The following is a 23,100-nucleotide window of genomic DNA, read 5'->3' on the forward strand; positions in this document are numbered from 1 at the left end:
GTATGCAGTACTGTTTTGTTGGTCAGGATGCACAAGAATTTACACAACATATGCAATGTAATCACACACATTTCTGTCTACTTTACACCTGTTTTCTGTGTCTATGCGTCTCTGACCTGAAGCAGGTACTCCAGTTTGTAGGAGAACTTGTGCAGACTGGAGCTGTCATCTGTAATGGGCTCGCCGTTCTCCTTATACTCCTTTGTCAGTTCTGATACAGCATCTATAAAGAAAGATCATGAGAATGAAGCACATCAAAAATACCTAAATCACATTTTAAAACAATTTCAGAGGGATATACTGTAATTAACAATGATCACAGGCAACAAAACAAAACTTTATAGTAATTTTTCAAGGGTTTAAGAAGTGCTTTTCATCCACCTCAGGAACTGAAACGGCACGCATTAGGGTTGAACTCTGACACGCAGGTCTCTCTCGTTATGCACTTCTCTTTCCCCCATGTTGAAAACCAGCACCCTTAGAATTACAATTGCTGGTGCTCCACCAAGGTCCACCGTTTCTCATTTTACTCTCTAAACAATAGCTTTGCCTCTCTCATTAAGGCCAATGCACATCCGTACCATGCAGATCTCTGATAATCCGTTGGATCTGACCCTCCCCGACTGCAGCACCAGCGGCCATGGTGTGACTAGCTTCCAGCCAACGGGGTCACGAGGTCATCTGTAGTCTGCTGAGTAAAAGAATCACAGTGACAACAGATAACTCACATTTGACATGCACATTTATATTTATTTATAGAGAAGAAGCACGATACATCGGTCACATTGGTGATTTTAAGTGGCATCGCCTTTTGTCCTCTCACATTAGAATCCACTGACATATTTGTTTAGAACTGTTTTTGCTTGTAAACTGTGCATGATCTATTCTTTTCACTAGATGAAGCAATGTTATGGATAGAGGACTTGCATTTCATCCGGAAGCAATGTTTTGAAGTTGAAAACGGCTTAACGATGGATTTGTTTCTTACAAACACACAGCTTTTTACTTCACAAGATGTTTACTGATGGACTTGAATCATGTGGATTATTGTGATGTTTTTATCAGCTGTTTGGATTCTGAGGGCACCCAATTGAGTGAAATATTCCTTTAAATCAAGCATCATTATTAGTGCTTATACTTAAGTCTGATTGTACATTTATAATGTTTTAAAGTCAAGTTTAGCGTTTCCATGCATGAATTACCTATTTTTAAAATTGTACAGATAAATAATATCGCTGGTTAAATTGGTTTTCGGCTATAATCAGGCTCATTGGTTCAATTCACAAGGCCACAAATAAGGATCTCAGTATTTCCCTCTTATGATAACCAACAATTTAGCATACAAATAACTATAGTTAAGGCCAAAGTGTCTACTTTCTCATTACAATTAAGCAATGTGCAACATCAGTTAGTAACAGCAATGGTGACAGGACAAAAACTGGAGTGAATGCTTAAATACAAAGGGACGTCATCTATCAGATGTCTTGAAAGTCTGTGGTAAACTAATAAGAATCTTGTTAAGCAGATACCGGGTATCTGGCATCTGGTGATAAAAAAAGAAATACAGGAACTACAAGGAATTACTAAAAATGTATCAATTGCAAGCTAAAGATAATTTTAAATATGGTAGGGCAAACCTATTTCTCTAATCTATTTTAATAGTTGGTCTATACAGTGGTTTAGTAACGATTCTGAGGAACAAAAATACTAAAACTTTAAATTGTGTTGACCGTGCTGATTCTATATATAGCCTACTTAGAGAGCTAGATAGATAGATAGATATAAATGTATTAACTACACTAGTTCTTTTTAAATAGTGAAATTACATTCACTGCGTCTACTGTTTGTTTCTGAGAATTTATGACTAACTAACTTAATTATAAATATCAAGATTCAAAAAGATCACATATATGGCATCTAAACCATCAGAGTGGTACAGAAAGACCTCTGAGAGAAACAATAACATGCATATTTACTGTACTGTTCGATTAACGTTACACAACAACACTAGAAACAGCTGTTTTTAAATGTAAACAAAGAGAGTCGGCGTTCTCTCACATATTATTCCTTTGAGTTTTTAATTCAAATGAAAGAGAACGAGTTTTTGGAACAGCCTTTTGTTGCCATAGAAACTAGATTTAAATAATATATATATATATATAATAATAATAACGAACAACTGTATAAAAGTTCAGTCAAGAATTCAAAGGGCTCAACAGCCCGTCACGCACAGGATGACATGTCCAGATAAACGCGGTTTTAGACTGAAGTTAGCATGTATGTATAACAGTGGGGAAGTGTGATAAATGTCTTGAAAGTGAAAAATAAGAAGCGAACATACTTTAGCTTTCGTAAGGATCCGAAAGGTCCTCTTTTAGTTTACATCGTCACAGTAATGTGATGTGTCGTTCTTGAACGATTCGTTCATTTTGAACAAATCTTTAATGTGACTCGGGAAGAACGAGTCGTCTCGGGGGGTGATTCGTTCAGTCGCGCATGCGCAATAATCTATAGGTTCTGTTCGCTAGTAGTAATTCACCTGTGTCAGTCAATGCAGTCTGAGCCGAAAAGACAATCGATTAGTTCATCGTTCGGGTATATCCATAGACAGTAAAATAAATGGACACAGCGACCCCACTGGATTCAACGGAGACAAGTGAAGTCAATTAGAAGCACGCACTTCCTGGGGGTCGAGCGTACTGCGCAGACTCAAACTGAGCTTGATGACGTAGATGTCACGTGAGATACCTGACAATTGTAAGTCTTCTATTAGCTGTGCCAAGAAAAATCTAAATCACCCATCGAATCTTGCATGAAACCCTGCCCCCTGCATTATAATGCAAAAATAATGTCTGTCTATTATGGTGTGGTACAGTTGTGTTGCAGACTGGGTTTGGAGGGCAACTCTGTGCCAAAAAGTCCATGACCACTTTTCGGCCCAAGTCCGCCCCTGTAAGCAGATAAAATCAGCTTTCAGTTGCAAAAACCGAGGTTACTAAATAACCATAGCAACTTTCTCTCTGAACATAACCTGCTCCAGAGTATGTTCTGTTTCGGGATTATCTTACTTCAGCGCCATCATGCGTGACCTGCTGACCAGAGTTCAGTGAGCGTGGCAGATTATTGATACAGATTGGAGATATGAACCAAAATGCAAATGGCCTTCGAACAGAAAAAGAAGAACGAAGTATATGGCATACTTTTTCTTACCCTTCGTGCCCTTGTGCATAATATCTACCCTAAATGCCCTAAATAGTATAAAATTGTCCAATATCACAGAATTTAGAATGATTGTTGAGAAAACATTGTTGAGAATGTTTTGTAAGCCTCTTACTCTGGGTTGAATGAACTTACTCCTGGATGTGATTTTGGAAACAACATACCTCAAGTAAGCAATGTTTGGGTTAACAGCTGGTATGTTAACCAACAGTTCAGGGTTTAACAGATGGTAAGTTAAAGGTATACTCCACCCCAAAATGAAAATTTTGTCATTTAGTCATTAACTTACCCCTATGTTGTTCCAAGCTTAGTTAGTCTACAAAACGCAATTTAAGATATTTTAAGATATAAACCGGGTGGCTTGTAACTGTCCCATAAACTGCCAAGTAAATTACACTGTTAAGGTCCAGAAAAGTATGAAAGACGTCATCATATTAGTCCATCTGCATTAGAGAATATGAGTTTAAGGCAGGCAGCTTACGCTATTTCGCAAAAACAGCACTTTATTCGCAAAATGTTCTATGCGATATTCCAGTTTTGCGCATATGTTTAATTCAAATCTTTGGATGGAAACATATGGCCTAGCTATTGTTTATACTCAAACAGCAACATTATATACTACTTAAAAAAATCTGTCAACCACCCCTTTAAAACATGTGGACAATTCAGTTAATTGAATGTTGTTAAACTGAATGTACAAAGCAAACTGTTAGCTGAAAAAAAAAAACACTGGAAAAAGAATGAGTGATTTATCTGTCAATCAGATGAGGTGAAGTTTGCATTCGTTACTACAGCAACAGAAATATCATTGGTCCAATTCATTTTTTATATTAAAATAAAATGATGTAAAGCCTCATTAAAACACCCAGTACTCTGAGGCTAACATAAAAAGATCTTTATTAATTTGGAGAATGCTGGCTACCATAGTTATTAATACCATTACTTAAATTGGCTACAATAGGAATGGATGACTTGAAATTGTGCTAAAAAGACGGTCATAAATGTTAAACAATATTGACGACGCCATTGTCTGCTGTTATGCCCCACCAATGTTAAAATCATACCTACAGTCAGGGTTTGACAAGAACACCAACCCGCCAAATGCGACTGCGGTCAAGCCAGCCGCCAAGTAGAAAATCACGGTCAATCTAGCCGCCACGTTATTTCCAGGGTCGCGTATAAACTGCGTATTACGGTAATACCGTCAGAGAACTGATCTGAATGAAGTGCTCTTCCAGCGAACGCTACTTTTTCCCCCAACACACAGTCCGTTACTGTCTGATGCTGAATACCAAAATAAAAACCCTCTAATACTCTAATACTAATAGTATTACAAAATAAGAACAATAATATATGCTTGCTGCATCTCTACATTCGAAAAGCTATACAAATAAAAGTTCTAGAATGCACAGACAGAAAGTACAGTGTCAGCTGCATGCTGCTGCATCTACTTTCAAAAATCTATAAAAATTAAAGTTATAGATTGCACAGGCCACTTTCACCTCAAATTGAGAGTACACCTTGCCACAATGTCAGCTGCATCGTTTCAGTACATTCTGATGTGGAATTACAAAATAAGAGCCTCCCAAATCTCATAAACAAGCTGCTTCATCTCTACTTTCAAAATTTTATATTTAAAAAAGTTATAGATTGCACAGGCCACTTTCACCTCAGATTGAGAGTACACCTTGCCACAATGTCAGATGCATCGTTTCAGGACGGTCTGATGTGAGATTACAAAATAAGAGCCTCCCAAATCTCATAAATGGGATGCTGCATCTATTTTCAAAAATCTTTAAAAATCTAAGTTATAGATTGCACAGGCCACTTTCACCTCAGATTGAGAGTACACCTTGCCACAATGTCAGATGCATCGTTTCAGGACGGTCTGATGTGAGATTACAAAATAAGAGCCTCCCAAATCTCATAAATGGGATGCTGCATCTATTTTCAAAAATCTTTAAAAATCTAAGTTATAGATTGCACAGGCCACTTTCACCTCAGATTGAGAGTACACCTTGCCACAATGTCAGCTGCATCGTTTCAGGACAGTCTGATGTGTAATTACAAAATAAGAGCCTCCCACATCAAAAAAAAACTGCTGCATCTTTACTTTCAAAAATGTATATTAAAAAAAAGTTATAGATTGCACAGGCCACTTTCACCTCAGATTGAGCGTACACCTTGCCACAATGTCAGATGCATCGTTTCAGGACGGTCTGATGTGGAATTACAAAATAACAACCTCCCAAATATCACATAATATACATTTTTGAAAGTAGAGATGCAGCAGCTTATTTTTGAGATTTGGGAGGCTCTTATTTTGTAATTACACATCAGACTGTTCTGAAACGATGCAGCTGACATTGTGGCAAGGTGTACTCTCAATCTGAGGTGAAAGTGGTCTGTGCAATCTGTAACTTTTATTTTTATAGATTTTTGAATGTAGAGATGCAGCATCTGATTTATGATATTTGGGGGGCTCTTATTTTGTAATTACACATCAGACAGTCCTGATACGATGCAGCTGACATTGTGGCAAGGTGTACTCTCAATCTGAGGTGAAAGTGGTCTGTGCAATCTATAACGTTTGTTCTTATAGATTTTTGAAAGTAGAGATGCAGCATCCCATTTATGAGATTTGTGAGGCTCTTATTTTGTAATTCAACATCAGACCGTCCTGAAACGATGCAGCTGACATTGTGGCAAGGTGTACTCTCAATCTGAGGTGAAAGTGGCCTGTGCAATCTATAACTTAGATTTTTATAGATTTTTGAAAATAGAGATGCAGCATCCCATTTATGAGATTTGTGAGGCTCTTATTTTGTAATTACACATCAGACTGTCCTGAAACGATGCAGCTGACATTGTGGCAAGGTGTACTCTCAATCTGAGGTGAAAGTGGTCTGTGCAATCTTTAACTTTTATTTTTATATATTTCTATATATTTTATGCAGAAGCTTGTTTATGAGATTTGAGAGGCTCTTATTTTGTAATTTCACATCAGACTGTCCTGAAACGATGCAGCTGACATTGTGGCAAGGTGTACTCTCAATATGAGGTGAAAGTAGTCTGTGCAATCTATAACTTTTATTTTTATAGATTTTTGAATCTAGAGATGCAGCATCTCATTTATAATAGGCTATTATAAATGCAAATGCGGGTGGATTTTGCTCGTGGCGGGTAACACAGTGACTCCAACTAGCCACTTTGGCTGGTTGAATAATTGTAGTGTTTTTAAAAGGCATCTGAAATAAGCCATATTGTAGTGTGACACAACGACTCCCATGAGTAGCCTATTACCTGCACACTAGTGATGCGAGGGTCAGGGTTTTTTCCAACCCGCGGATCCTGCTTTTATGAAAATAATTTGCCCGCACCGCAAATAAAGTAAAATTTCCTTACCCGACCCGCAGGTTATGAGGCAACCTATTATAATTCAGCTATCGAACTGCCCAGCTATTTCATTTCAGCACCGCATTTCAGACATGCGCGCCGAATGAGGATTAGCGCGTGTAGCCGATGAAGTCCACAAACAGACGTACATCGTCTGCAGATATAAGGTATTTCATTGCACTTTAACAAGTAATCTGAATGGCCTATATACAGTATGTGCAATATTTTAAACGAGCCCTCGCTAACTGAGTTTAATGCCACAGTTATGTTAGAATGCATCCCACTCATGTTTCTGTAGCGGTGCGTCGAGTTTGTCATGAAGTGCACAGTCCGGAGTGCTGTATGACTGATGCATCAGTTCAATTCACCTTTATTCCAAATGACTTACCTGTTTTGAATTGCTTACGTTATATTTAATGTGTTCGTTTATGCCCCATACTGGAGTTAAACTGTTGGACTTAAAATCTACTATTGATTTTCACCGTTATGCTATGACTAGAACAAAGAGAATTTGGAAAATCAAAAAAGTTAATGTCAAGCCCTGCCTACAGTGTACAGTAGTGAAGTGTGAAAGTGCCATACAGCCAAGTATGGTGACCCATACTCAGAATCCGACTGACTGTAGCGGTCTTATAAAAGAAAGAGGAACTGAATCTTCTGTCAGTATAAATTTGTACAATATAAACGTATCTTCCACTTCTCTGATCAGCTGTTAACTAGACAAGAAGAAAGAACTTAAAAAATTTGTGGGGGTTTTATATATTTCATATCAGACGGGTTTGATCCCATTTAGTTAGAGATGAGACAGTTTATTGTCTTGTAAACCATCCCTGAAAGAAGCAGGTAAGAACTAAATATTTAGTCAACTAATTTAGTATATTCACACAGTAATAAATGTAGATACATTGATTAATAACTGATAATTAATTACTGATTAACTAACATTTTTCTTTTTTTGTCTAAATAAAAAGGCAGATTTGTTCTGGAGCATATTCTTAACAGAAAATGTTGAAAGGGAACAAAGAACCGACTCTGATCTGGTAGTTTCCAACTGCAGAACAACATGACTGATGAGAATACAACATATGACTATGTCACAGAATATGATGACCAACTGTGTCGCAAAGAGCAGATGGTAAAAATTGGATCCATTATTATTCCAATTTTTTTCACAGCAGTGGTTGTATTGAGCTGCATTGGTAACATCCTCGTTTTGATAATCCTTGCACTCTATGAGAGCATCAAACCCCTGACCAATTTCTTCATCCTCAATTTAGCCGTGTCAGATCTGCTGTTCACTATTGGACTTCCATTCTGGGCCTCGTACTATGTCCGGGGTTGGACATTTGGAGATGCTGGCTGTAAAGCTGTGAAGTTCTTCTTCTATTTGGGCTTTTACAGCAGCGTGTTGTTCTTGACTCTAATGACCGTTCAGCGTTACATGGCAGTGGTTCATCCTCTGTCCGACTGGGAGAGATCCAGAGGCCTTTCTTTATCTCCTTATATCGTTTGGATCCTGAGTTTAACGGTTGCACTGCTCGGTTCACTTCAAAGTGAAGTCATGATAGAATCTGGCAGCCTATACTGTGAATATGGCAGCATTGAATGGAAAACCAGCATTGCTTATTTTCAAAATGTTTTTTTCTTCATTGGATTTGTAATCATGGGTTACTGCTATGGCAGAATGCTTCGGACGATCTCAAAATCACGGACTAAGAAGAAACACAAGACTGTTAGACTAATATTCTCCATCGCAATGGTGTTTTTTATCGGTTGGGCTCCATATAACATAGTCGTGTTCCTAAGATCTTTGGCCATCCCTCCATTGACAGACTGTGAAGTAAGCAAAAGACTTGACTACGCATATTATGCTTGCCGAATGATAGCCTTCTCCCACTGTTGCTTGAACCCTGTGTTTTATGTTTTTGTTGGCGTAAAATTCAGGAATCATCTAAAAATGATTCTGCAGAAGCTCATTCAAAAAAAAAAAAAACTCCAAGCCACAGAGGGAAAAATGCAGTCGCAGGGTTCAATTTACTGAGAGAAAACTCAAGTACTTTTACCAATTGCAGCGAACCAACTTATTTGGAGTGTTAAAATACTGTTTGAATGATGTACATAGAGATGCTGTTGTAATTTTTTTATTATTATTATTGTTAATATGTTGGAATTGATTATTACAACCTGATCTGCTTGATTAAAATTCAAATAAAGTGCCATTTTGCAGGAGAATTCCCTGCTTTATCAAGCATTCAGTTGTAAATTATAATCAGTTTTCTTATTTTTGTGGTTAAAGTTCTCATTTTTTTCTATGTAAAAATAGCTTAAAGTAAGTAATGGAAGAACCAACAAATGTGTAGTCATTAATGAAGAAACAATTTCTACACTAAACTAAATTAAATCGATTTATCTTCTTGCATGTACTACTGTATGACTTTCATGTTTATGTCACTGCCTGTACGGTTTGTTAAATGGATAATGCAGAGTAGATAAACTGCATGAGCATGAAGTATGAGTCCAGTTATAAACCATCTGCTATTACGCACTCTTAAAAATAAAGGTTTATTGGCATCTGTAGTAGTGAACAACCTTTAGTATCCATTGAATCTTTTCATTAAAGAAAAGATTCTTTCGAATGATAAAAATATAGATTATACAAATATTCTTCAAACTAGGAAGGAATTGTTCACTTATTAACGGTTCTTTGGAGAACCAAAAATGGTTCTTCAATGACATTGCTGCAAAAAAAAAAAAAAATTTAGATTTTTAAGAGTGTGGTCAGTTTTGTGGTTAAAAATGACTATTAACATTTGTTTTACATCAAAATGGTTGTTTATGATACCAGATATGGTTCTTCAGTTTGTAAAAATAGCAGAACCTTTTTTGGGTGTTAAATAATAAATTTTTATAAGGTTCCGTTCCATAAAGAACCATGCTTTGAGAGTGTTGTATAGAAATGGTGCTATGAAGAATATTTAAGTCTGTCATGTATTTTAGTGTAATTGAGTGCCAGTTTCTTTCTGCAGATGATGAGGTTGTGTGGAGTGACATCATCTGAAAAATATGTCTTTGTGTGTAATCATTGGATAACTTTGATGTTTTGTGTCACTGGGCATACAGAAACCCAAGAAATAGCTAACATAAAATTGAGTATTAATATCTGTCATTTACTCACTTAGTGGAGAAGAAGAGAGAAGTATCACTGACTGAATGGAGTTGATCACACTTACTGTACATTTTCTGTTTAACAAAATAAAAAGAGACATGACTGATATTTGATACCAGTTACAAGTTGACATTTGTAGTCTGTCTAGCTCTAGCTGGATGGTTGAGCTCCAGAAAATCAATAATGAGGTGGTTTTGAAATAATTTTTGACAGTTACAGATTTAAAAAGCCAAAAGGCATGGAAAAGAACCCTACAGTCTAACGCACACAAAATCATGGCTCTTCAGGACAATATGGTTCTAAATAGAACTGTTACTAAGTGTAAAGAACCTCTTTTTAGAGTGTATTTATCAGTGGAATAATTACCCTTCTCAACTTACAGCAGGGTAAATCAACAGTCAGAAATGAATTCGCATCCACAGAATCACATATTAGGCACAAAAGCTATGCAAGTTTTACATCCAATCAGGTTTATATCCTCAGAAATTCTGCCTCAAGTTACTGAAGATGCTCTTTCTGTTTTCCAGCAAAGGAATTAGTGGGAAACACAAGTGTAAAATGTAAAATAAACCATACTGTCTATAAATCTGAATGAACAATGTTTAACTTTGTGATGACTTATCTAAAATGGAAAAAAAATTGTTAAAGGTTTCCTTCTGTTTCTTGTCATTATTTCTGACATTTGCAAAAAAAGTGTTCTTCTTTTTTTGTCCTTAAGTTCTCAGTTTTGCATATAAAAGTATAACTGAAAGTACGTAATGAACCCCACTAACAAATGCTTATTCATCATTACTGCAGAGAAGAACAGACACATTTGACAGTCTTTGGGTCTTTTGCTCATGAGGAAGCAGGTGATTTTTCTCTGGTATAGCGCAGTTTTTATTTTTTGCATATTTGTCACACTTAAAAGATTTGGATCATCAAACCTAATTTAATATTACACAAAAATAATGTAAGTAAATACAAAATTGAGTTTTTATATGATGATTTAATTTATTAAGGAATAAAAGCTGTCCAAATCTACCTGGCCCTACATGTAAAATTAATTGCCCCCTCTGGTTAAATCATGTAAGGACTGTGATTAACCACATTATTTTAGAAAGCTGAGTTAATTTTCACTAGCCACACACAGGCATGATTACTGACCTGTTAAATCAAGAAATCACTTAAATAAAACCTGTCTGATAAAGTGAAGCATGCTTAAAGAGCAACACATCATGCCACCATCTAATTAGAAATATAGTTGACATGTATCAGTCTGGAAAGGGTTATAAAGTCATTTCTAAGGCTTTGGGGCTCCAGTGAACCACGGTCAAAGCCATTATCTACAAACAGAGAAAACTTGGAACTGTGGTGAACCTTCCCAGGTGAGGCTGGCCAACCAAAATTACTCTAAGAGTGCAAGGATTACTCATCCAGGAGGTATGAAAGAACCCACATCTAAAGAACTGCAGGCCTCACTCGCCTCAATTAAGTTCAGTGTTCATGATTCAACAATAAGAAAGAGAATGGGCCAAAACAGCATCCATGGGAGAGGTCCAAGACAAAATTGAGACATAAGTTGAACTTTTTGGAAGGTGTGTGTCCCGTTAACATCTGATGTAAAACCAACACAGGATTTCATAAACAGAAGATCATGCCAGAAGTCAAACATGGTGATGGTAGTGTGATGGTCTTGGGCTGCTTTGCAGCTTCAGGATCTGGACGACTTGCCATAATTAATGGAACTATGAATTCTGCTCTAATAGTTAGAATATCCTGCCATTAGTTTGTGACCTCAAGCTCAAGCGCACTTGGGTTCTGCAGCAGGATAATGAGCCCAAACACAGCAGCTACTCCACCTCTGAATGGCTCAAGAAAAACTATATTAAGGTTTGGAGTGACCAAATCAAAGTCCGGACTTAAATCTGATTGAGATGCTCTGGCATGACCTTAAACAGTCCATTTATGCTATAAAAACCCTCCAATGTGGCTGAATTAAAACAATTCTACAAAATAGAGTGGGCCAAAATTCCTCAGGGATGTGAAAGACTCATTGCCAGTTATCAGAAACGCTTGATTGCAGATGTTGCTGCCAAGGGTGGCACAACCAAGTATTAGATTTTAGGGGGCAATTACTTTTTCACGTAGTGCTAGGCAGGTTTGGACAGCTTTTTGCCCTCAATAAATGAAATCATTATTTTATAACTGCATTTTATTTTTACTCGAGTTATCTTTGTGTAATTAAAAAAATTGTTTAATGATCTGAATCTTTTAAATGTGACGTTAAAAAAATAAAAAATAAACTTTTTCACAGCACTGTATTTGTTGACTAGTCTGACGTTACAAAATTTTCTAAGCAGAGCACTTGGTGTAAAGATCTCAAAGCCACTTCAGCTTCCTCTGTGCATGAGAAATGACGATTTAGAGTTTGAGGTTTGAGGTCACATTTATTTGCTTCCCCATCATATAAACATCACTCAGAAATCACAAAAACAATAATGCTGTTTTTTTTTTGATTCATTGATTGGGTACGTTTTTACAACTTGCAGTTACTAATAGTTGATCTATTAACGGTTCCTGAAATTCCAGTTCATTGTATACTAGAGATTGTGGTTGTCTGCAGTGATCAGTTAATGAGCTGTTCTGATCATCACTGTACTCTGTAAGATTTAAGTTAATTCAGGTAAGTAATTTCATTTGAATATGTTATTCAAGTTACATTCATTGCTATAACTTCTTTTCTCCTCTGATGAAAAGACAGAGATTTTATTAATCTCTTTCCATAAACATCCTCTATACTTTTACAAATTATTTTTAGAAGTAAAAACTGTTTTACAAGAAAATTTGATTTTTGCTTTTCTACCAAAAAAAAAAAAAAACATTTTTAATTTAGTTTGGAACTTGATGTTTCTTCTGAGGAAAATATATAGATTTTTTTTTTCTATATACACTGCAAAAAAATACCAAGATTGTATTTCTGCATACAAATGTAATGTTTTATTTGTTGTCCTACTTGCCATTTCTTTGTAATTATTTCAGAAAATTACAAGCATTTTAAAGCTGTGTTTTTTCTGTGTTCAAAGAGCAAAGAATTAAACCAGAACAAATCAAAACATGACTGATGAGAACACAACATACGACTATGTCACAGAATATGAAGCCCTGTTGTGTCGCAAAGAGGTTGGGGTGAAAGACGCATCTATTCCACTCCTTTTCATTTCAGTGCTTGTGTTGAGCTGCATCCGTGACATCCTTTTTCTGGTTTTCCTTGCACTCCATGAGAACCTTAGATCCCTGACCAGTGTTTTTTTCCTCAATTTAGCTGTGTCAAATCTGCTGTTCACGTTTGGACTTCTGTTTCATGTCTCATACTACTGGGGTTGGACATTTGGAGAGGCTTACTGTAAAGCTGAGAAGCTCCTCTTCTATTTGGGCTTTTACAGCAGCGTGTTGTTCTTGACTCTAATGACAGTTCAGCGTTACATGGCAGTGGTTCATCCTCTGTCCGACTGGGAGAGATGCAGAGGCCTTTTAATCTCTCCTTTTATCGTTTGGATCCTGAGTGGAACGGTTGCACTGCTCGGTTCACTTCAAAGTGAAGTCATGATAGAATCTGGCAGCCTATACTGTGAATATGGCAGCATTGAATGGAAAACCGGCATTGCTTATTTTCAAAATGCTTTTTTCTTCATTGCATTTGTGATAATAGGTTACTGCTATGGCAGAATGCATCAGACGATCACAAAATCACGGACTAATAACAGACACAAGACTGTTAGACTAATATTTTTTATTGTGCTGGTGTTTTTTATCGGTTGGGCTCCATATAACATTGTCATGTTCTTAAAATCTTTGACCTTCTCTCCATTCACAGACTGTGAAGTAAGCATAAGACTGGACCATGCCAAATATTATGCATGCCGAATTTTAGCTGTTACACAGTGTTTTGTGCACACTGTTGTGTTTTTAGTTTTTGCAGATGGAAGGTTCCGCAATAGTTTATGAGCAATTCCAAGGAAGTTTTGTGTAAACATTTAAAAGGATAGTTCTTCCAAAAATGAAAATTCTGCTACTTATCCTCTTGTTCTAAACCCGTACAACCTCATTTTCACAGCACAAATTAAGATATTTTTGATGCATTCTGAGCGCTCTCTGACCCTCTCATAGACAGCAAATTACAATGGTCAAGGTCCAGAAACATAGCAAAGAGATCGGTAAAATTACCCATGTGACATCAGGGGTTCAACTGTAATTTTACAAGCTATAAGAGAATACTTTTTGTATGCAAAGAAAACAAAAATAACTCAAAGGAGATGGATTGTTGTATAAAGTTATTTTTATTTTCTTTGCATACAAAAAGTAATAATGCTGTCTCTAAATCTGAATGAGCTAAATATTTAGCTAACATATAACTTGACTGATACCTTAAAAATTATTTCAAAGTTGCAAAAGAAACAAAGATTAGTACAAATACTATTTCAATCTTCTGTTTGGAATTTTACTCACTAAATACTTTCCATTTCTTTGAAATTGTGAAATTCACCAATTGTTTCCTAGATTTCTGTCTGATAAATCCTACTCAATTTTTCCCAGTATAATACAATTAATGTTAAGGCCTCAGATCAAAATTGATGTAAAAAAAAAAACTGGTTCAATATGCTAATAAAACTGACATCCAAAACTTGACATGAGGCTGATTTGATGTAAATTGAACATCAAACATTATTGCCTAAATATTTCAGTGTGGGATTAACTTCCTATTTTCACCCAATTACCACTAGAAGACTTTGCCGTTACATATGAATTTAAAATGTTGTTACAAAATCTTGATCAGATCTTCAGTAAAATTTGACATCAAACTGATTTCAAAGTACCTGCTGGGAATAGCAATTGTGGCTGCAAAACAAATATGACTATGACTTTTGATTGCAAAATTAGTTTTCTTGAAAAATGTAATTACACATAACTCTTATGAAGCTAGAAGACACATAATGTATGACATTCCTTGGGTCTTGCTGTTGAGAAAGCAAGTACTTTCTTGTAGTATTTGTTGCTTCGTCTGTCATTAAAAAATGGTTTAAGCAGAGTGTTTACTTCTATAGAACACAAAACCACTTCAGCTTCCTCTGAACATGTGAAATAAAATATTTAGAGTCTGAGGTTTGAGGGGGATGTACTTACCCAACAAAGACAGATTTACAAATAACCTGCCTGATTTATCTCAACTGCTATGTGTACCCAAAAATACACATGAACTACACAAAATAACTGGCAACATGGGCACTATTTTCTGTAATACATTAGAAGCCATGCCCCCATCAAATTAAAAAGGTTAGAGAAAAACGTACTGTGCCATGGCATAACAATAATACTCACTCTCTCAACAAAGAAACTTGTAGTCTTGAACGCAAATGGAGAAAAATTCTAAAGTTTTTAGAACTGTGTGGACAAAACAATATGTCCAGCTATAGACAGGCTCTAAAAACTGACATGGCAGAGCATATCCACAAACTCATTGAAAGTAACCAAAACAATCCAAGGTTTTTATTTAGCACAGTGGCTAAATTAACAAATTACCAGACGCCACCTGATTCAAATATTCCATCAACATTTAATAGTAATGACTTTATGAATTCTTCTGATAAAATAGATAACATCAGAAATACAATAACAAATGAAGATTATACAGCGTCTAACACTTCAGTTTCATCCATCGCACCCAAAGAGTGAAAGTGCCATACAGCCAAGTATGGTGACCCATACTCAGAATTCGTGCTCTGCTTTTAACCCAAGTGTACACACACAGCAGTGAACACGCACACACACACACACACACACACACACCAGTGGGCAGCCATTTATGCTGCGGCGCCTGGGGTTCAGTGTCTTGCTCAAGGTCACCTCAGTCGTGGTATTGAAGGTGGCGAGAGCACTCTACATGCACTCCCCCCAATCTACAATTCCTGCCTGCCTGAGACTTGAACTCACAACCCTCCAATTCTAAGTCCAACTCTCTAACCATTAGGCATTAAATAAAATAACCATAAATAAACTTCTAAACCAACAACATGTTTAGCTTTTATCCAAAGCAACTTACAATTGCTATACATGTCAGAGGTCGCACGCCTCTGGAGCAACTAGGGGTTAAGTGTCTTGCTCAGGGACACATTGGTGTCTCACAGTGGATTCGATCCGGGGTCTCTCACACCAAAGGCATGTGTCTTATTCACTGCGCCAACACCACCCCATCATTATTATTAGATCCTGTACCCACTATACTGAAGGAGTTGTTACCTGTAGTAGAATAACTGCTTCTCAATATCGTTATTTTTAGGTCACATCCCAAAACCATTCAAGCTGGCGGTTATTAAGCCTCTTATTAAGAAACCACAGCTAGATCCTAGTGAACTGGCAAATTATAGGCCTATTTCAAACTAAAATTTTGGAAAAGTTGTGTCTGCTTAATTATGTTCAATCCTGCAAAATAATTATCGTATGTTGTTTCTAGTTGATATTAATATACATCTTTGCTGCCCGGGGCGTCCTTTGGTTGCTGAGTTTTGTAATTACTTGGACTCGTTCTGCTTTTCTCAACATATAAATCAAGCAACTCATGTTCTTATAATGTCACATGGTTCCGTTGTAGTTGATGTTGTCATTGATGATGCTTCCTTCTCTGATCACAAACCCATTCTTTTTAAGGTTCCTGCTGTTATCTCTGCTACTGGTAATAAGCCTGCTGGTTTTTATTCTCGTTTTATAAGCTCAGTGACTGTTTCTCAGTTCAATGATGACTATCTAGCTAATGCTGTTGAAAAATCTATCTTGCATGCTGCAAAGGCATCCTATGGGTCTGATGATTTGATTTCTCCGTTTTACACAGTTTGTTCTAATATCTTAGATTCTATTGCTCCTTTTAAAGTTAAACAATCTAAGATAAAATCTTTTTATTGGTTGGATGACAATGCTCGCTCTCTTAGACAGGCGTGCCGTAAAGCAGAGAGGAGATGGAAGACTGATCATCTTACTTTGTCTCTTGGGATTTTTAAAGATTGTCTGGTTAAGTTTCAGAGTGCTGCTAAGTCAGCAAGATCGAAATATTTTTCAGAACTGATTACCGCGCACACTGTCATAGACCTAGGGTTTTATTATCCACAATAAATTCAGTTTTTAATCCGAAATCCCAGTTCTCTAGGGAGCCATCAGCAGGGCTCTGAGAGAATTTTTGGGGATTTTTTTGTTGACAAAGTGTGTGCCATTCACTTATTCGCTTTTACTTCACCGCTCTCAAACCTGTATTTGAACTCACCCTGTAGCCCTTTTTTATTTTTCCCGTATGAAAACTAAGGGTGACAGAGCCTTTTCAGTCACTGCTCCCCGTCTGTGGAACCAACTGCCTCTAGACTGCCGCCTTGCATCTTCCATTACCATTTTTAAAACGTATCTTTTCTCCTTAGCATTTTAATTTCACTTCATTGCTGTTTTATTGTATTATCTTGTTTGTTCTTTTCGGTGTTTCCTCTTACTTCAAATTTTATTTTACATTGTTCAGCACTTTGGATAGCTTTGCTATGTTTAATGTGCTATATAAATAAAATGTACTTACTATTTCAGTATATAAAAATATTTAAAAAGTTCTAAACCCTAAGTAAATGGGATCCTGCGTAATCTTACTTTGTATTTCACACTGTTCATACTTGTGATGACAAGATTAACACAAAACCACATTTGGTTTTTGACAATTGAAAATGGGTAGGGATACTAAATTTGGACTAGGAGCTGCCTTGAGATAATATCTATGGGATTAAACCATGCAGGGCCTTAAAAAAGAATATTTCAAAAGAAAAGTTCTTGGGAACTTCAATCATAGATAAATTAAATACTTCTTGAGTTACAGGCACACACATTTTATGATACTCAGGTATATCCTATAAAATTGTTTTGACAGAGAGAAACAAAATACATTTCTAGTTTCAGCATTGCTTGACATTTTGCTTTAAATAGAATCAGCTGCATGTAAAGTGACATTTGGTTTTCAAGCACTGAAAAAAAGGTCATATCCAACAATCTGAAAATAGAGCCTCATTGAGTTGCTCATATCTCTGGGACTGAATGATGCAGGACCTTGAAAATTAAGATAGAATCCAAAATCATGTTGTGATATCTTTAATACTTATTGAGTTACATGCACACAAACTTTGGAAAAGGACTCAGACAGGCATGTTTAATGCAATTAGGACCTTAAAAATTAATATAAAAGGAAAGTTTGTTGAGACTCAGTGTCTAAAAGGACATTACGATATCTTAAATACCTCTTGAGTTACAGGCATGCAAACTTTGGAGAAACTTTTGAAAAGTATTGTTTCCCCAGTTTTGAATGGTCACCATTGGCACACTATACAACAAAGATGGCTAAAGTCAACAGATTTTACTGATAGATCCACCAATCTCTTTGTAAAAATATCATTATGCTGCCATCTTTCTTAAGTCATTTTAACCCCCTGTAATTTGGCTCTGATTCTCTGAATCAAAATTACCATTCTGACCCCCCTCTAAAAAACAGTGATGCCAATGCCAAGTGTAAACACTTTTGGAGCACTTTTTAAACCCTTTTTATAAGGTTCCATAAAGAGCCATGCTTTAAAAGAATAATCTAGAACACTAACAGGGTTATAACGGATGTTTATGTCCATTATGTACTTTGGTGTAACATCAGTTTCGCTCTACAGAGGTCAAGGTTGTGGTGAGTGACAGCATCTGTCTGGGTAGAAATATACATTTGAGTGTAGAGTCACACGTTTAAGTAAATGCAATTATGTTTGCAAAAGCCAAAAGCAGCTACACTCAAAAAAATTATTTTTCAGTTTTGTTCACTTTACCTGAACAATTCATGTTGAATTAATGCCATTTTGGCTATTTTTCAGTTCAACATGATTGTGTCATGTTAAACTGACTTAAAACTGTCACTCATTAGTTTAACATAAAGTTTTCATTTTGAAAGAACGTTTCAATCAAGTACCTCAAAATAAGTTTTACACTTCCCATCATGCTTTGCACAGGACTGGATATGGGGAGAGAAAATGTTGAAATAAAGTCTTATTTTATGCAGTTTTTAGTAAAATGTGATAATAAGGAGACTTTTTCATGTCTAATGCTCTATTATGTGGGCATTTTAAACAACTTTATATTGGTGTATTTTGTGCGAGTTACCATTGTGGTGAAGTGTGGAGCTTGTGGTTGGGTTGAGGACCTGCCAAGTCAGATAAAAATATAAAAATAGGAAAGTTGAGGCCCAATGGTTAGAATCGGATTGGCACTCGAAAAGTTGTGAGTTTGAGTCTTGGGCCGGCAAGAATTGTGGGTGGGGGGAGTGCATAAACAGTTCAACTGCCACCCCGGGTGCCGCAGCATAAATGGCTGCCCACTGTTTCAGGTGTGTGCTCACAGTGTGTGTGTGTGTGTTCATTGCTCTGTGTGTGTGCACTTCGGATGGGTTAAATGCAGAGCACAAATTCTGAGTATGGGTCACCATACTTGGCTGAATGTCACGTCACTTGCACTTTTGTCACTTTCAATTACAACAATAAAGGTTTGAAAATGTAACATGTTTTGTCCATTTATTTAATAGAATTAAGAAAATGTAAGGTGCTTATATAAAGCAAGTAACAATAAGTTATTGAAAATGAGTAAAGTTTATGTATTATACAAGCTTAAATCACAGTTCATCAGTTTTCATAAAATGTATTTAATTCATTTACGTTAACTGAACGTGAAAAGGTGAAGCTTAAACAAATATTAACTTTTGCGTTGGATTTATGTGATTACATTGGATGGAAAATTGACATCTAATTGAATTAAATAAGTTTTAACTTTTGTGGTTAAATATTTTTTTGAGTGTAAATGGACAGTTCGCAAGCACTTCAGTGTTAAAACAAAAAGTGGGAAAAAGTAATAGGATAGTTTAAATGTTTTTGTGACTGAAAGGGAAAATTTGTTCACTAGCTTTTATCAAGTAAATGTGACTTAATTCCCCCCATTATAATAGCAAATGACGTAACAAACCAAATGACTATTACTTTTCATTGAAAAACTTGTTTTCTTGGAACATTTGAGCTCATGTGGCTCTCTTATGAAGCTACACGATAACACACACACACACACATCATTTGGATCTTTTGCTCGTGAGAAAGCAGGTGTTTTTCTTATTTTATTGGTTGCCTCTTAGATCAGTTACGTCAAGTGTAAAGATCACAAAGCCACTTCAGCTTCCTTTCAGCATGTGAGATGAAAGGATTCCGAGTCTGAGGTTTGAGGGAGGATGTATGATATTTATCTATCATACAAACATCTCTCAGAAATCACCAGAACAATAACGCTGCCCTTTTGAGATTCACTAATATGGTACATTCATACAAACTGCAGTTAGCATAGTTGGTTGATCTAAAAAATATATTTCATTTTATACTAGAGATTGTGGTTGTCTACCGTGATCAGTTAGTGAGTTATGATCATCATTGTGCTCTACAGGATCATCAAGAATTCAGGTAAGTCTTTTATATATTATAGCTAATACACGTTTTCCCTAGAGACCGTATTAATGTTTGCATTAGGATTGCATTGATGTCATAGGATTGTATTGAGTAGAAGTTTTAAGTAAAACAAAATCTACTGAACCATGTTTTAAAAGAAATCAGCATAACTTAACATTTCTTTGTAATTATTTCTAAACTTTACAAGAAAATTCTAATTAAAAGTACTTTATTTATGTACAAACAGCAAAGACCTGAACCTGGTCTGATCTGTTCTGGCCAGTTTGTGACTGCGGCACAACATGACTGAGGACATGTACAACTACACAGATGACTATGAAGACCAGTTGTGTCGCAAAGAGGAGGTGGTAAAGGTTGGATCTATTGTCATTCCACTCTTTTTCACAGCACTGGTTGTATTGAGCTGCATCGGCAACATCTTCGTTCTGGTTTTCCTTGCACTCTGCAAAAAGTTCAGGTGCCTGACCAAAGTCTTCATCCTCAATTTAGCCGTGTCAGATCTGCTGTTCACTATTGGACTTCCATTCTGGGCCTCGTACTATGTCTGGGGTTGGACATTTGGAGATGCTGGCTGTAAAGCTGTGAAGTTTCTCTTCTATTTGGGCTTTTACAGCAGCGTGTTGTTCTTGACTCTAATGACCGTTCAGCGTTACATGGCAGTGGTTCATCCTCTGTCCGACTGGGAGAGATCCAGAGGCCTTTCTTTATCTCCTTATATCGTTTGGATTCTGAGTTTAACGGTTGCACTGCTCGGTTCACTTCAAAGTGAAGTCATGATAGAATCTGGCAGCCTATACTGTGAATATGGCAGCATTAAATGGAAAACCGGCATTGCTTATTTTCAAAATGCTTTTTTCTTCATTGGATTTGTGATCATGGGTTACTGCTGTGGCAGAATGCATCAGACGATCACAAAATCACAGACTAAGAAGAGTCTCATATTTTTCATCGTCCTGGTGTTTTTTATTGGTTGGGCTCCATATAACATTGTCATGTTCTTAAAATCTTTGACAATCCATCCATTCACAGACTGTGAAGTTAGCATAAGACTTGACTATGCATATTATGCTTGTCGAATGTTAGCTTTCTCCCACTGTTGCATAAACCCAGTGATTTTTGTTTTTGTAGATGCAAAGTTTTGTAGTACTTTACGAAAAATTCCAAGGAGGTTTTGTTTTGTGTAAGTATGAATAAATATAAATTTGTATTTTTGTTACAAACAATATAATAGCAACTTGAGAGAAAATACACTTTTAAAGTGCTTAACAGGATAGTTCACCTGAAACAGAAAATTTGCTAAAAAAAATATACTCACCCTCGGGCCATCCAAGAAGATTGTAGTTTGTAGTAGTAGTAGTTTTTTTCTTCAAAAGAGCAGATTTAGAGAGTTTTTTGCATCACATCACTTGATCAACAATAGATGCTCTGCAGTGAATGGGCGCCATCAGAATGATAGTCCAAACAGCTGATTACAAACATCACAATAATCCAGTGAATAAATCATCCTGTCTGAATCAGGAGAGAAATATTAACAGATCAAGCACAGTTAACAAGCAAAAATGGTCCAAAACAGCCCTAAACTAATATATCTGTGAGAGAAGTTTTTCACTAGAGGAAGAGTTATCATGGAGTATGGTGAGACGTGATGGTTTAAAGTTAAAACGTCTAAATGATAGATTTGTTTCTTACAAAAACACAGCTTTTTACTTCACAAGATGGACTGGAGTGGTGTGGATTACTTGTGGATTATTGTGATGTTTTTATCAGCTGTTTGAACTCTCATTTTGATGGCACCCATTCACTGCCAAGGACTGAAGTGATGAAAAGCAAAATTCAAAAATCCAAATCTGTTCCATAGAAGAATTTAACATCTACATCTTGGGTGTTCCAAAGGTGGGTACATTTTCAGCAATTTCTCATTTTTGTGTGAATTATTAATTAAAAAATTTGTAAGATAACAATGAAGATTGAAGTATCTGTCTGCACATGGGGTCATCATATTAAACTAAATACAAAGAACACCTGAAACAAAAATGTTCAGTGCTATATATCTGTTTAAAAGCATGTTCTAATTTGAATGCACAAGAGTATCAAGGCAATATTTCAAGGAAAATATGTTTTGAATGAAGTGTTGTAAACTTCTCGGATACTCCCACCTAAAATTACTGTAAAATAAACCATGATAACTGTTAGCGAAAATGCAGATTATGCAGTTTTGTTTTTATGCAGTGAAATATGTCAAATGTAACCATGACTGGAAATTGACTGTTTTTCTTTCACGTGACAAAGTGTAAATTGTGGTCTGTGGAAGGAAGCACAGCATCATCATTGACCTATTTAAACAGGAAAATGGAAGATTTGAGAACATACCAAACTTATTTCTTGCATCTAATTTTTAGACAGGTAAATATTAGTATGTTTTTAGAATACATACTGAACATGAGATGCCAAGATCTTATCACTTTTATAAAAGCAACAACCTTTTACAGCTTTTTAAATAGTCTTATGAAATAAACAGATGATTAGAAAGCGGTTTCTTCATGTATTTATTGAGTCTGTTCTACTACTGGCTTTAAACGAAGCAAAAGCAAGGGACTAGAGCTAGGCTGTTTTACTTATTAAGATCAAAGTTAAACAAATCATGTGATTCCTGTAATGTAAACCAGCAGTTTTGAAACTTCCCATTCACTTGAAATGACCTTAAAATATTAGGAATTGCTACAACACTACTTTCATTGTGAAAACGATACTTTCATTTCACTTTTTTAAGGAAAAGAGAAATGGCAG

General features: G+C 36.2%; 4 protein-coding genes across 8 annotated transcripts in view; 3 read left to right on the top strand and 1 right to left on the bottom strand.

The window, feature by feature from the left end:
• The window catches only part of LOC128012113 (FYVE and coiled-coil domain-containing protein 1), a 31,410-nt gene extending 28,727 nt beyond the window's left edge, over nt 1-2,683 (bottom strand). For 2 of the 5 annotated variants that reach the window (XM_052595110.1, XM_052595106.1), the window contains exons 1-3: nt 2,342-2,490; nt 582-691; nt 117-223 (exon numbers count right to left, since the gene is read on the bottom strand). In XM_052595110.1, the coding sequence (XP_052451070.1) occupies nt 117-223; nt 582-642 (168 nt within the window). In that variant the 5' untranslated portion in view covers nt 643-691; nt 2,342-2,490. Of the gene's footprint in view, nt 1-116; nt 224-581; nt 692-2,341; nt 2,491-2,539 lie in introns of those variants that run through there. The other 3 variants (XM_052595108.1, XM_052595109.1, XM_052595107.1) reach the window with 3 other exon arrangements.
• Nucleotides 2,684-7,295: 4,612 nt separating this feature from the next.
• On the top strand, nt 7,296-9,894 carry LOC128011564 (chemokine XC receptor 1). Its single transcript, XM_052594113.1, has 2 exons — nt 7,296-7,458; nt 7,587-9,894. Exon 2 carries the CDS (start codon nt 7,679-7,681, stop codon nt 8,654-8,656), a length of 978 nt encoding a protein of 325 aa, XP_052450073.1. The 5' UTR covers nt 7,296-7,458; nt 7,587-7,678; the 3' UTR covers nt 8,657-9,894.
• A 2,983-nt stretch (nt 9,895-12,877) lies between these two features.
• On the top strand, nt 12,878-13,768 carry LOC128011567 (chemokine XC receptor 1-like). The gene has a single exon (XM_052594117.1). The coding sequence runs from the start codon at nt 12,878-12,880 to the stop codon at nt 13,766-13,768; it is 891 nt and encodes a 296-aa protein (XP_052450077.1).
• A 6,302-nt stretch (nt 13,769-20,070) lies between these two features.
• LOC128011566 (chemokine XC receptor 1-like) lies at nt 20,071-22,996 on the top strand. Its single transcript, XM_052594116.1, has 2 exons — nt 20,071-20,307; nt 20,540-22,996. Exon 2 carries the CDS (start codon nt 20,595-20,597, stop codon nt 21,495-21,497), a length of 903 nt encoding a protein of 300 aa, XP_052450076.1. The 5' UTR covers nt 20,071-20,307; nt 20,540-20,594; the 3' UTR covers nt 21,498-22,996.
• Nucleotides 22,997-23,100: the final 104 nt, after the last annotated feature.

The sequence above is a fragment of the Carassius gibelio genome, chromosome B23 (assembly GCF_023724105.1).
Source record: "Carassius gibelio isolate Cgi1373 ecotype wild population from Czech Republic chromosome B23, carGib1.2-hapl.c, whole genome shotgun sequence".
NCBI lineage: Eukaryota > Metazoa > Chordata > Actinopteri > Cypriniformes > Cyprinidae > Carassius > Carassius gibelio.